A 12,723-nucleotide genomic window follows, 5' to 3' on the forward strand; every position below is an offset into this window, starting at 1 on the left:
GGGCAAAAGACACAATCGGTACGATGGTAGGTAGGTAAAAGATATACGTAATAATTTTTACAAGGAATATAGTTCATTGTACTACTAATCTATGATGTATTCATATTTGACACACCAAATACAGATGGTTTAATTTCTACACATGAATGAAATATTTATTTGAATTATAATTTATTATTATTACTATTTTATAATGGCGTATTTCAATGTGTAAATAGGTTTTAACTAACTATTTTAAAATCCTGGGTTTTATTATTTGTGCCTTGATGAAACAGTTTAAAGATGTACAAAGTATAAGAAACAGTTTATTCGATATCCACTCATGCAGAGATTTTTATTGTGAAATCGTGTATACTATACTCATATGCATAATTCATCCAAACTCAATTGTAGAAATATATAGTAGTGGCTACACACCAAACACGTGTTGGTAGTTAGAGTGCTTGACAAGTATTTCTTAGATTACAGACCTATGTCTACATATTATTACTATTTTAGAAATGCTAAAGAAAATCACTTCCTTTCAAAAATACAGTCAAATTGCATTTTGCCCTGTTAGAATGTTATATATTTCAATTAAACTATATATGAAACACTATACATAAACATTCAACCTTATGTTTCCAAAATTTAGCGGTTAAAACCTATTCCATACTGTAATTTTTAAATGCTACTTGAATCATGCATTCGTACTAAATTAAGCGACTAAAACAATCATTAAAGCAAAATTTATATCTAAATAATAAAATAAGAACAAAACGTTACTACAAGAATTTTCTAGTAAGAAAAATTTAGAAATAACATTACTTTATTTCCCAATAATCGCCAGAATGACTATAATATTTAAAAAATATGTCTTATAATAATGGTACCCACATATTATTTCATTTATTACAAACATCCAACTAAAATGCTCAAGCAACTACAATATAATTAATAATTAATAACAAATGACAACATATTTAATAAGTAGCAGACATATAATACATGATTTTTATAGATATATTACAATTGGCAATTTATTTCAATAGGATCTCAATATGTAATAGGATCGATATAAATATAAATAATGCTTGAATTATAAACACTCAATATACAACAAAGGAAGTTAAAGATACATCATAGTATTTTGTTTTACGCACAATATTTTAATCGTTGCAGTTTGCAGTAATTATAAATCAAAATTTTGAAAACATTTTGAGTATCACAAAAAGTACTATTTCGATTTAGAACTTTTACCATAGTTTTCATAACATATCCCTGCTAACTTAATACAATTACAGCTCCTTACCAGTTATACTGTATTTATACACTTTAATGCTTTCAAACAATAGCGATTTTATCATACAAATCTAGACATATAAAATATACAATTGAAAAACGAAATACAAATAAAATAATAATTCGTTCACTAAAATTTTTTTCATAAAAATTATTAAGTCCAAGTTTATTTTTACATAATCAAAAAGTTTTAAAACAAAAAAAATATAACATAAAACAAATCAAATATTGTCAAAAAACAAATATAAAACTAAATAATATAAGTGACAAAATTAGTAAACAAAACATTTACGATCTAATAATAAACTTAAGTATGTTAACAAATAAAAGTTTAAAAAATAATCTAATTTCATAAACAAAATATGTAAAAGTCAAATGACAAATTATTTAATAATACATATAACAAAATAATATAATTCGAATAATTCTTTCACATTTTATCCGATTTCTAAATTATAAATAATTTATAATGTTCAAAATGCTTTTATTTTAAAATATATTAAATCTTAATTTACTAAACACATGGTTCTTTTCATTTCATTTGGGTATATAAAAAAGCGTATTTAATAAATTTAAAAATTCTTCAGTTCTAGTTCTTGTTTTTAAATATGTTGTATGCGCATATCTTCATCACTTTATATTAAACAATATATATATGTAAAAACTAAAAGCACAATTAATGATTTAAATATAATATTGACTCTTAGTATACAAAATATAAATGTAATAAATTTGTTGTAATAATAAATTGTTATAAATGGTAATGACAATGGTAATTACATTGATAATATGAAAATATGTTTGTTACATAGAAAATTTTTGCACAACACAAAACAACAAATACATAAAAACATTAACAAAATATAATTTTAACTAGAATCCGGGAAACTGCTTAAGTTATCCAAATTAAAACTACTATTAAAGTCTAAATTATCTTCGAATAATTTTGCAGTGGTCATTAGTGGAACTTTGGCGACTTCGTGGAATATTTTGTGAGAATACTTGCTTCTTATTGTCTTTATTGTAGCTTTTGGTTTCCGGTGTAATCCAGCATTTAGAACTACTACAATTTCAGCAAACTCTTCTAATTTATATCCACTGTAATATTCAAGAGTCGAAGTCCATGCTTTCTTTTCACCAGTCATGCGCAAAGCCATAAACAAAGTTGCTGCTGCCATTTGCGAATCACTAAATGTTATTGTTTCATAGTCCATTAACGCTGACTCTAATATGTAACGTGCAAGCGTTAATGTGGGCATTTGTATTTTGGCACAACGAGCATATCGACGTAGGAAACGATATGACAAAGGAATGCCTATATCGTAGTCAATTGTTTTGAGCGCATTCATTTCCATTTTTATAAGTTCATTGTGTTTGTATGCACCATCACATATATAGAGAAAATCGTCCACTAATGGAGGTGTACGTTCGTCGTACTTGCAAGCTATAAAAAGTGCAGCGGCTCCTAACAATTGTAACTTATCCTTGCTAATTACAACACGACACAAATAGAGATCAACTATCTTAACAGCTAAATAGAGCGTCTCATGGTTTAATTCAAACGTCTCCTGTACTTCAACCATCCAGTCAATTAATAAAGAACGCATCCATTTCGACAGATTTACTTGCTTTACCATATAATCTGTAATTGGAAATTTTTCTTCACGTTCCTTTAGGTAATTGAAAATGTCCATTGTGTAATGTGATACTGCAAAAGGATCATCCCAATTTAATTTATCGAAGTCTTCAACATCTTTTGGTAGACCATTAAGGTTTTCCTCAGGTTTACATTGCATTAATGCTGAACGTCTTTTGGCAGCATCAAAATTTCCTGAAAAGCGTACGGATTCCGAACTGGATATGTCTTCAAGGGCGGACATGTATAAGCTCTCTTCAGTCTTATTAAATTCATTGGAAATACGACGTGTAGGTTTATTTTGTACTTTGATCGGCATTGGTATGTTAGGTGCAATTGGAGCAAGTGGTTCAACAGGACCATTTTTTTTAAGTTTTATTGGTGCCGATGTCATAATTTTATTTGTCTCCTCAATTAATAAACTTTTTGCAGACGCTCTTGTTGTAATTTTATGTTGTGTATGCCGATTTAATATATTACCACCAACGGTTTCAAGAACTTTTAATATTTGTTCATGTTGGCCGATTTGGTTGTCTTTCTTTTTTAATGTGATTTGCTGCTTAGCATCCTCCTCCGGATGCAGTGTGCTGGTCATGGTCATCATTTTTACGTTATTCGTGAGATTCCCCAACGCTGAACGCTTCACTTTTTCATTTTTTACTGGGCTATTGTCAGCCTTTCGCTTACCACGCGTCTGGGCCATGTCCATATTTTGATCTACTATATTTTGGGCTGTCCGTCTGGGTAGACCTTTTCGAATCATAGGTAAGACATGCTCGTCACTAGGTATGGCAGATGCTTGTTTGGGAATTGCACGGGTACTCTTTGTTGGCGCCATTTTAGATTTCTTGTTTGGTCCTTTTCGCTGCAGTTTTATTTAAACTAATTTATATTTTTCGAAATATTTAAATTGTGAGTCGATTACTTCTGTTAAATGTATATATATATATCAAAAATATAAAAATATATTTTTGATATTAGATAATTTAAAAAATTCAAAATAAAACAAAATTCTAATCAAATTTGAAAACACCTGGACTAATGTCGCAGCTTTGCGTCTTAACGGCGTTTACAGCACAAAGATACAAGCGTCCGTTCGCCGCGATCTGTGAAGTTAGTTGCTGCATTAGGCAGAGTTGTATTTGACATATTCTTTTCAATTCGTTTAATTATTAAATAGTGAGTATTAAATTTTTAAAGTATTTGCTATTTTACTTTTTACTATTTTAAAACTAACTGTTTACTGTTGCTGTTTTATTAAACGTGCATAGTATTGTTCGAATATTATGGTTTTCTAGTGTACAGCTAATCTTTGATAATTCCGAATAGGTCGCATATATAATAAATTTCTTCGGAATTTATTAGATGAACCAATAAATTTAGAAAATAATATATATGTTTTTTAAGTCTTATTGTTGCATATAATATAATAAGTTTACTTATTTCGTTAATCAGCCTTTACAGACGTGTATCGTTATTGGTCACATCCAATGGTAACCAATAGGTAGCCTGATTTACAAGCAACATACTTTCTTATACTTTAGTATTTAATATTTTAAAAGGTATTATCAGTAACGATGGCTATGTTTTCGTGAGTCTTAAAATCTATTTAAAAGCAGACTTTTATTTATTTATTTGTAAGCTAACATTAAAATTAATTTTAAAGATAACTACGAATAGGGGCATAGACTATTAGGTCCTTCGCGCTAGATTTAGACTTTTAAATCAATGTTAGAAAAATTCACATAAAAAAACTACTTTTAAGTTTCCTGCTAGCTGATAGTTGTTATTTTAAAATGTATACTTCGAAGAGAAGACTTTTTTCCAAAATTGATGTTGTACAGCTCAACTGATTTCTATAGAACAGCATTTTCTATAACAGTGTATACCAGGGCTGTACAGACCTGATGCGGTCGCGGGTCACTACAAATCACTGTACAGATTAAATGGCCGCTAAAACAATTATGAACATACGTTCATAATTCTTTTCGACAAAAATAAAAACGCGGTTATAATGTTAAATTTAGTTTTATTAATTTATCAATTTTAATTCATTTATTTGGTATACCATAAAAATAAAATAATGTAGGCTTACCATCACACCAAAAGAAAATTTTCGTAATTGTAATAGATTAAAAACATGCCGTGGGCCGTACAAACAGTAACCGCAGATCACATGTGATCTGCGGACTATTTTTTAGGCAGCCCTGGTGTATACTATTGGAAAGTATAACAAAAATAATAAAATGAATTACAAAATGTGATAAATCAAATTATTTACACATTATCATTAACCCATAAGTCTACAGTGACAATTCAACAAACTGACAATTCAACAAACTGAAATATCTAAAATAGATAAAAACTGAGATGGTCTATAATGACTAAGATAACGGAGGAGATAAAGAGCTTGATGGAAGTGGAAAATCGTAAAATGCATTCAACACTATAGAAATAAGCGAATGAATCCAGTACTCGAAAAGTACATTAATAAGTAAATCTTATAAAATTCATTTTTTCAATCTAAAATCACTATGAAGTACTGTAGGTACAGTCACCGACATATTTTTTTTACTCTAGATTTAGTGGCAACAGATTCATTAAAAACTTTTTTAGTAAATACATTTATATAAATACCGTATAATAAATAATTAATAGTAGTGTCTTTTTACTTTTTTATTGACTAAATTTATAGCTGCCCCTTAACACGCCTTCACCGTGAGATAAGTACAATTTTGCTTCTACGGCAGCTAAACCAAACAGTGCCAAGACTGTAATTCGTAATTAAGCCGTTTGCTTTTAAAATAAGTTCAATGTAATTAAAAAATTATTACAAAATTCAGATTTTTTATTAAATATTTTTGTTTTGTGATTTATAAATTTTATTTTTATTAGTTATTTATATGGTGAGGTACTCATATCTGTGCATACTAAAATAAATGTAAACTCTTATTTACCGGGAAATTCCCAGCACTTTTTAAGAATAAATTTACTCAAATGTTATAAAAGGCCATATTTAATGTGAATTTCTTCAGTCAAACTTAAACTTTCAGCGAATACATAAACTGCAAAAATTATCAATAAAAATGTTAATTTTTATATATATTATTTTTTTAATAAAGTATGTGTCTTCAGAGTCAATAGAAGTTTCAACAGATTTGGGGCAAATACAAGGCACAACTCTTGAATCGCGTTTAGGTAAAAGCTTTTTTGCTTTTCGTGGCATACGGTATGCTCAGCCGCCTGTTGCACATCTTCGGTTTAAAAATCCATTGCCTGTAGAACCATGGTCTCCAGTTATTTTTGATGCAACAATTGACGGACCAATGTGTCCACAAAAAAATGAAGATAAATCAGATTTATCAGAAGATTGTCTTCGCTTAAACGTATACACCAGAGATTTAAATGCTTCTAAGCCAGTGGTTGTATACTTGCATCCGGGTGGATTTTATGCTGTATCCGGTCAAAGTAAAAATTTTGCGGGTCCCCAAAATTTAATGGATCGCGACATTGTTTTTGTAACAATGAATTATCGTTTAGGTACGTTGGGATTTTTAGCTACCGGTAATGAGGATGCGCCCGGTAATGCTGGCTTAAAGGATCAAGTGATGGCTTTACGTTGGATACAGAGTCATATAAAAAATTTTGGTGGCGATCCAAATTCAGTGACCTTATTTGGTTATAGTGCTGGTAGCCTAAGTATTGGTCTCCACATGTTATCTCCAATGGCAAAAGGTTTATTTCATCGCGGCATAGCAATGAGTGCATCACCACTATCGCAGTTAAATTATGAATACTATGGAATTGATTTAGCAAACAGACAAGCACAGCTTTTGAATTGTACAACAAATTCAGTAAAGGAACTAACGGATTGTTTGAAACAAGTGAGTAGGAAAAATTTGAAGACAGACCTAATAAATTTGCTCTTCAATTAATATTGTTATTGGCACCATATAATTTAGCAATGAATTTAAATACAACCAATTAAACAAAATAAATTTTTAGAAGCCAATGTTGGATTTTGTAAATTCAATGGATGATATGTTCGATTTCAATGGACAGCCAATTCTAAATTGGAAACCAGTAATAGAAAAAGATTTCGGACAAGAGCGCTATTTAATTGAAGATCCATACAAAACAATGCTAAGTGGAAATATTTATAAAGTTCCTCTAATAACAGGGATTACTGAATTGGAATTCATGTATACAGCGTATTGTTAGTAAAGTGAATCTTATATTTATACAGGTATTAATCAATTTTTTTTTTTTTTTTGATTAATTTAGTCACTTTAATCAATGCCACATTAACTCAATATTATAATGATAATTTTGAAAAATATGCACCGATTGCTTTCCTGTACGAACGAGGCACGCCAAAATCTATGGAAATCAGTAAAACATTACGTTCGAAATATTTAAGAAATGAAACTTTACGTTTTCCTGACTCTCTCAAAGACTTTGGAAAACTTTTTAGTGATGCTGTTATCGGATTTGGGTACCACCGCTTTTTGACATTGGTATCACGCTTTGTACCCGTTTACACATACATCTTTACATATAAAGGACGTTATAGTATATTTCGGGATGCACAAAACCAAACTTACGGTATGCTCTTTTCCATTATTTTCAGATTTTATACTATAGCTAATGACATTTTTAGGTCCTGTACATCATGATGAACTTTTGTATCTTTTACATGTACCAGGTTTAACACCCATGTTTAAAGAAACTGATGTGGAAAACGACACAATTGAACGTTTGACAAGAATGTGGACAGAATTCGCTAAAAAAGGGTAAATTCAGATAATTCAATTATTATATTGTTATGTAAATATATAATTATAATAGAAAATTTTACTTTATTCGTGCGTTATACTATACTATATATATATACTACGTTTATACGTATAGATATACTACTTTTGAATCGCGATATTCAAGTAATAAAAAAATCGGTTTAATAAACACCCTAAGCGAACTTATTAAAATTTAGCATGGTGATCCTAAGAAATGCGTGTGTTTCTCTTCGGTGTTGTGTTCTCAGAAATACTTATAATAATAGACTGCAAAGAAAATATATATTTAGTTGTTTGCTCGATATTTTATACAAAAATTTAAATACGATGTATTTGATTTAAAAATATTATTGTCATTTTTTCTTCTGACTTAGTATGCTTGTATTTCAGATGTATTAACTAATTCCTTTCTTTTTTAGTGATCCTAACAACCACGAAGATCAATTTTTGAAAAATTTAAATTGGACTCCATATACTGCAAAACAAAAGGAGTATTTGGATATTGGAACAGAGCTTGTAACAAAAACCGGTGGTATATATCAAGACCGGTATAAAATTTGGGATGAATTATTTCCTATAATTGAATAAGTTTTTAAAATACATCAAAAGTTTTAAATGTCTAAATAGAAAAATAAAATAAAAGTTTCTATCAATATTAAAAAATATTCTTACAAAATGAAATGGTTAGTAATGTCTTTTACTCACAAATATTTCTAGTTTTGCTTTTATTTTCGGCTTATTTTTTAATTGCTTCTGGAATCAAAACAAAAAGTTTTGAAGAATCCGAAGAAAACGGTTACAACGGTCATCTCTACGATGTGTTCAAAAAGCGTCTGGATCAAATACAAAGCGAGTTGACATTTAAGGATCCGTCACTGCTTGCACATAATTATCCAATGGAGTACGATAAAGATCAAAAACGTTCTGCGATTATTCCTACTCTTAAAGCGGAATTTCACAAAACTATTGATAAGATTAAAAAACGATTTGAACTTAACCCCAAAGAAGAACTTAAGCAAAAAACAGATCCAATTAAAAAAAAGAAGGCTTCTCCTATGAAGCAAAGTATTTACGAAGACTACATTATGCATCTTCATGAAGCTGATAAAAAAAAGAAATCAACTGAAATCCATAATAAAGACAAAGCCAAAGTAAAATCAGAAAGAAATGCAGATAAGGTGAGATCAGATAATAAGAAAACTAGTGAAGTATCTCATATTCGAAAATCGAAATCTTCCCAGAAAACTTCTTCTGAAAAAGATAAAGATGAAGACGTTCAAAACATACTTAAAGATTTCAATACAAAAAAGCTATTAGAGAACTCAGTTGATAAGGATAGTACAAATGAAAGTCCAGATCAAGATAAAAATAAAAAAGTAGACGAGAACTCAAACGAAAGTTTAGATTCAGGCAAAACTAATGTAGATGTGGATGAAAACGAAGTCAATGAACTGATTAAGAGAGTAAACAACAAAAATTTTGTTGAAAATAGTAAAAATACCAAAGCACCAAAGCAGAACAAGCCTTCGGAATACACAAAACAACGTAAGGTGATAAACGATATTTTAAAAGATTTTAATGTACAAAAATTTATAGAAGGAATTAATGAATCTTCCGATGTAATTGCTAAAAGTAAATGGCGTGCAGAACAGGATAAAGAGATGAAAAATATTTTAAACAAATTAAGAAAGTACGACACAAAAAAAGGCTCGGAGGAGAATACAGACAGATATTTCAACTCCAAGCAACTCGAATCTAATGTAAAAGATAGTAAAGAATCGGCTAAAGAAATTAAATCTGAGAAAAGTTTTACTGACTCTAGTTTAAAAAAACAGAGAAATACTATAGAAAACAAACTAAAAGTATCTCAGAGTGCGCCTTTAAAAGACAATTCAAAGGAAGACATCAAAAACACTTTAAGCAGCATTGATAACTGGTGGGATGATTTTAAGAAACGCCACAATGTAGTCAGTGATGATATGTACGTGTCATCTAAACAGAATGCAAAAAAATCTATTGATTCGTCTTGGAGTAAAGAAGATATCATTGCAAAACGTAATGATTTATCGATGGAATTGAATAGTATCAACGCTCAAAAGAAAAAGAAGTCCATTAAAAAACGTCGAATCTTGGACAATAACAATAATTTGGTTAATGTACAGAAGCGCTGCGATACTCGAATCATTCAAAGTATTAACGATGCATTTCCTGCAGTGTTAACCACAAATACTAATGATTTAACAACTATGTCTCAAGCAGGAAGCCTTTTGCAAAATGTGGCGAGGGAAATGAACACGACTACATTGGACTTAGCTCGAAAACTTACGGCTACTATGGACCCACAGATAAACTTAAAGACAGATCCAAAATTTAATACTGATCTTAAAAAAAATATAGCTAAGTCAGGTAAGTACTGAAATGTTATTCAATATTTATAAAATAATTTCAAATAAATTGATGTTGTATTATGTAGTCAATAATAGTCAAAGGAAAGCCAAAAATAGTAGCTCTAAAACCACTAAAGCCGCGGATGAACTCTCTAAATGTGACGCTCCTACTTCAGAGGATGAATGCAGGGATGCATCCTATATTTTAGATAAAGTATTAAGTAAATTAGAGCGCATTCAATGTGAAAAGAATAAAAAAATAGAACACAAAACATTATCCTGTGATGGTAAAGTATTAAAAAATTTAATTAAAATAAAAACATATTTATAACAATTAATATTATTCAGTATATTACTTACTACTTCAGTCTTCGTGGTTTAATCTTTGCTCAGTATATAGCATAAATGCAATACGCTATAGGTCTGTTCCACGAATTATTCGTAGTAAAACTCAATTAAAACACAAGTAAAGTACAAACTGAGAGCGTAACACAAATAAAGTGTCAAATTTCGCTCTTTACACAGATTTTCATGGAACAGCTTTGCATGAAGTCTGGTGAGAACACCAGTGCCGCGCAAATAAACAATACAAAAATTTAAATTCAAACTAAAACAGCTGATTCACACACAACACAAATTTTAGTTGAAATAAAATTTTCAAATTACGACAGGGATGTTACGCTTTCTGAAATACTCTCATTTAATCGAAAATTTGCTGAGAAAATTTACTACGAGTAGCTTGTGGAACAGACCTTATATTTTGCAGTTGTCATGTAAAAACCTACAAAATATATATATAAACCAAAGGAGATATTCTCTGATACAAACGTTTAATTGTGAAAAATTAACAACAATATTTATTAAAGCACACAACTCTGTAAGAGAGATATGGAAATATTCCTCAATCCAATTTTACCTTAGGTTTTGCGTTTTAAAGTTCTTTATATACACTGTGATTAGTGTAATTACACTGTGATATATATATCAAGCATTATATATTTTATTTAATACATTTTTTGATCATTTAGTAGAAACTTTTACTTACTCTTAAAAAATTTTAAGAAACAAGAAAAATTAAAAATGTTCTAATACTCTATCATAACGCAAAATAATACATCACAATCCTTGAAATCTTGAAATATAATTAATCACACTCCCGTAAACTTCACGAACACAAAAGAAGAGAACAACTGAAATATTGCTGAATGTTTTAGTTCTTTCGTATTACTCTATTGTTCTTTTGGGCGTCTACTAAACATTGCCAATGGAATTCTACTTTTTTAGAATAGAAAAGCCATTTTTCATTAAATTTAATTATTAAAAATTATGAATGTAAAGAAAAGCAAAAAAGACTGTTTTTACGTTTTTTTTTTGTTCATATTTAACAAAAGTTAAATGTTTTACATTTCTAATATAATTTTGTCACTAAAATGATTTTATTTTTGTTAATATTGATTTACCAAAATGCTATGGAATCTAACCTTATATTTATTTATTATTTATTTATTACTTAAACTTATTTAGGAACTTGTTTGCTATAATGTTTCAACGGGAACTTCTTTACAAAAACAGAAAAGAACAATAGAGCAACGGGAAGAACAATATATTTTAAAAACTATTAATTATTTTAATAACAAAAACACTAAACCAATCATAAACAATACAACATAAACACTTGTAATAACTTATTTTATATATATATACATATATATAAATATTGTATTTGTTTATATTTACATAATGTACTCTCAAATACTAATACAATTATGCATCTTACAGGAGCACCTTGTGATATAGCAGGCTCATGGAATTCCTATGTAATGGGTGTACATTTTGAATTATCACTGACAAAAACGACACGTACATTGGGAGAACCTGAAAAGGAAAATAAAGATTTGCACATTGTAGTTAGCGAACGTGTTCCACCAAAACATCATAGTGTCATAGATGCAGAATGGTCTTTTATGGGTAGTACCATGAATCAATACGGTGGACCATTTTATATGTTTACTGAAAGTAAGTCTGCACATTCTGGAATAATGGCGACATTTATTGGTATTTATATTAATATTAAATTGAATCAATTCTAGTATAGTATTTTTATTGGCTTTATCATTTTCAAGGTTCTTGTCGTACTTGTGGCGGTATTGACACAATATTTGGTGGCTGGACAATAATTTTTCCATCAAAAGATTGTCAAGACGTTACAACATCAATAGAGCATAAAAGAGATTTTTTTCGGCGTAACAGAATGGAAGCAAAACGCAAAGAACGTTTCAAGACTATGCTATATGACAAAAGCAAATATGCCAAAAAGGATAAATGTAATCCCATAAAATGTTAGACCTATTTTATATTGAATATCTATATATTGTTATATATTCAGTTCATATATTTTTTGAAATGTTTAATTGAATAAATTTAAATTATTATTTAATTTTATTGGCACATATTTTGTTACTATAATAAATATGTAATGCTAATTTATTATGTATTTTTTTGTTACAATTTGTATGCACATCTTAAATTTACCTAAATTTGTCCTGGATATTGTCGACTAGAATTTTCTACTGCAGCTATCATTTGCATCATTTGACCCAAATGTCTGCCAACACAAGCTCTA

General features: G+C 29.2%; 3 protein-coding genes across 7 annotated transcripts; 2 read left to right on the forward strand and 1 right to left on the reverse strand.

Annotated features, from left to right (window-relative positions):
• Positions 1–2,031: 2,031 nt before the first annotated feature.
• Positions 2,032–4,064, reverse strand: LOC119678845 (G2/mitotic-specific cyclin-B3-like). Its single transcript, XM_038090915.1, has one exon. It carries the CDS (start codon positions 3,753–3,755, stop codon positions 2,151–2,153), a length of 1,605 nt encoding a protein of 534 aa, XP_037946843.1. The 5' UTR covers positions 3,756–4,064; the 3' UTR covers positions 2,032–2,150.
• A 1,841-nt stretch (positions 4,065–5,905) lies between these two features.
• Positions 5,906–8,358, forward strand: LOC119678844 (venom carboxylesterase-6-like). Its single transcript, XM_038090914.1, has 5 exons — positions 5,906–6,801; positions 6,923–7,133; positions 7,202–7,522; positions 7,578–7,710; positions 8,133–8,358. Exons 1-5 carry the CDS (start codon positions 6,004–6,006, stop codon positions 8,299–8,301), a joined length of 1,632 nt encoding a protein of 543 aa, XP_037946842.1. The 5' UTR covers positions 5,906–6,003; the 3' UTR covers positions 8,302–8,358.
• LOC119678843 (uncharacterized protein PFB0765w-like) lies at positions 8,357–12,464 on the forward strand. 5 transcript variants are annotated; one of them, XM_038090911.1, is made up of 5 exons: positions 8,357–9,903; positions 9,970–10,119; positions 10,187–10,387; positions 11,880–12,155; positions 12,224–12,464. In XM_038090911.1, exons 1-5 carry the CDS (start codon positions 8,394–8,396, stop codon positions 12,442–12,444), a joined length of 2,358 nt encoding a protein of 785 aa, XP_037946839.1. In that variant the 5' UTR covers positions 8,357–8,393; the 3' UTR covers positions 12,445–12,464. The 5 variants fall into 5 exon arrangements, with proteins under 5 accessions (XP_037946839.1, XP_037946840.1, XP_037946838.1 ...); XM_038090912.1 differs by having other exon boundaries at positions 9,973–10,119; XM_038090910.1 differs by having other exon boundaries at positions 8,357–9,258; positions 9,310–10,119.
• The last annotated feature ends 259 nt before the right edge of the window (positions 12,465–12,723 follow it).

Source organism: Teleopsis dalmanni, chromosome 2 (genome assembly GCF_002237135.1).
Source record: "Teleopsis dalmanni isolate 2A chromosome 2, ASM223713v2, whole genome shotgun sequence".
NCBI classification, from domain to species: domain Eukaryota; kingdom Metazoa; phylum Arthropoda; class Insecta; order Diptera; family Diopsidae; genus Teleopsis; species Teleopsis dalmanni.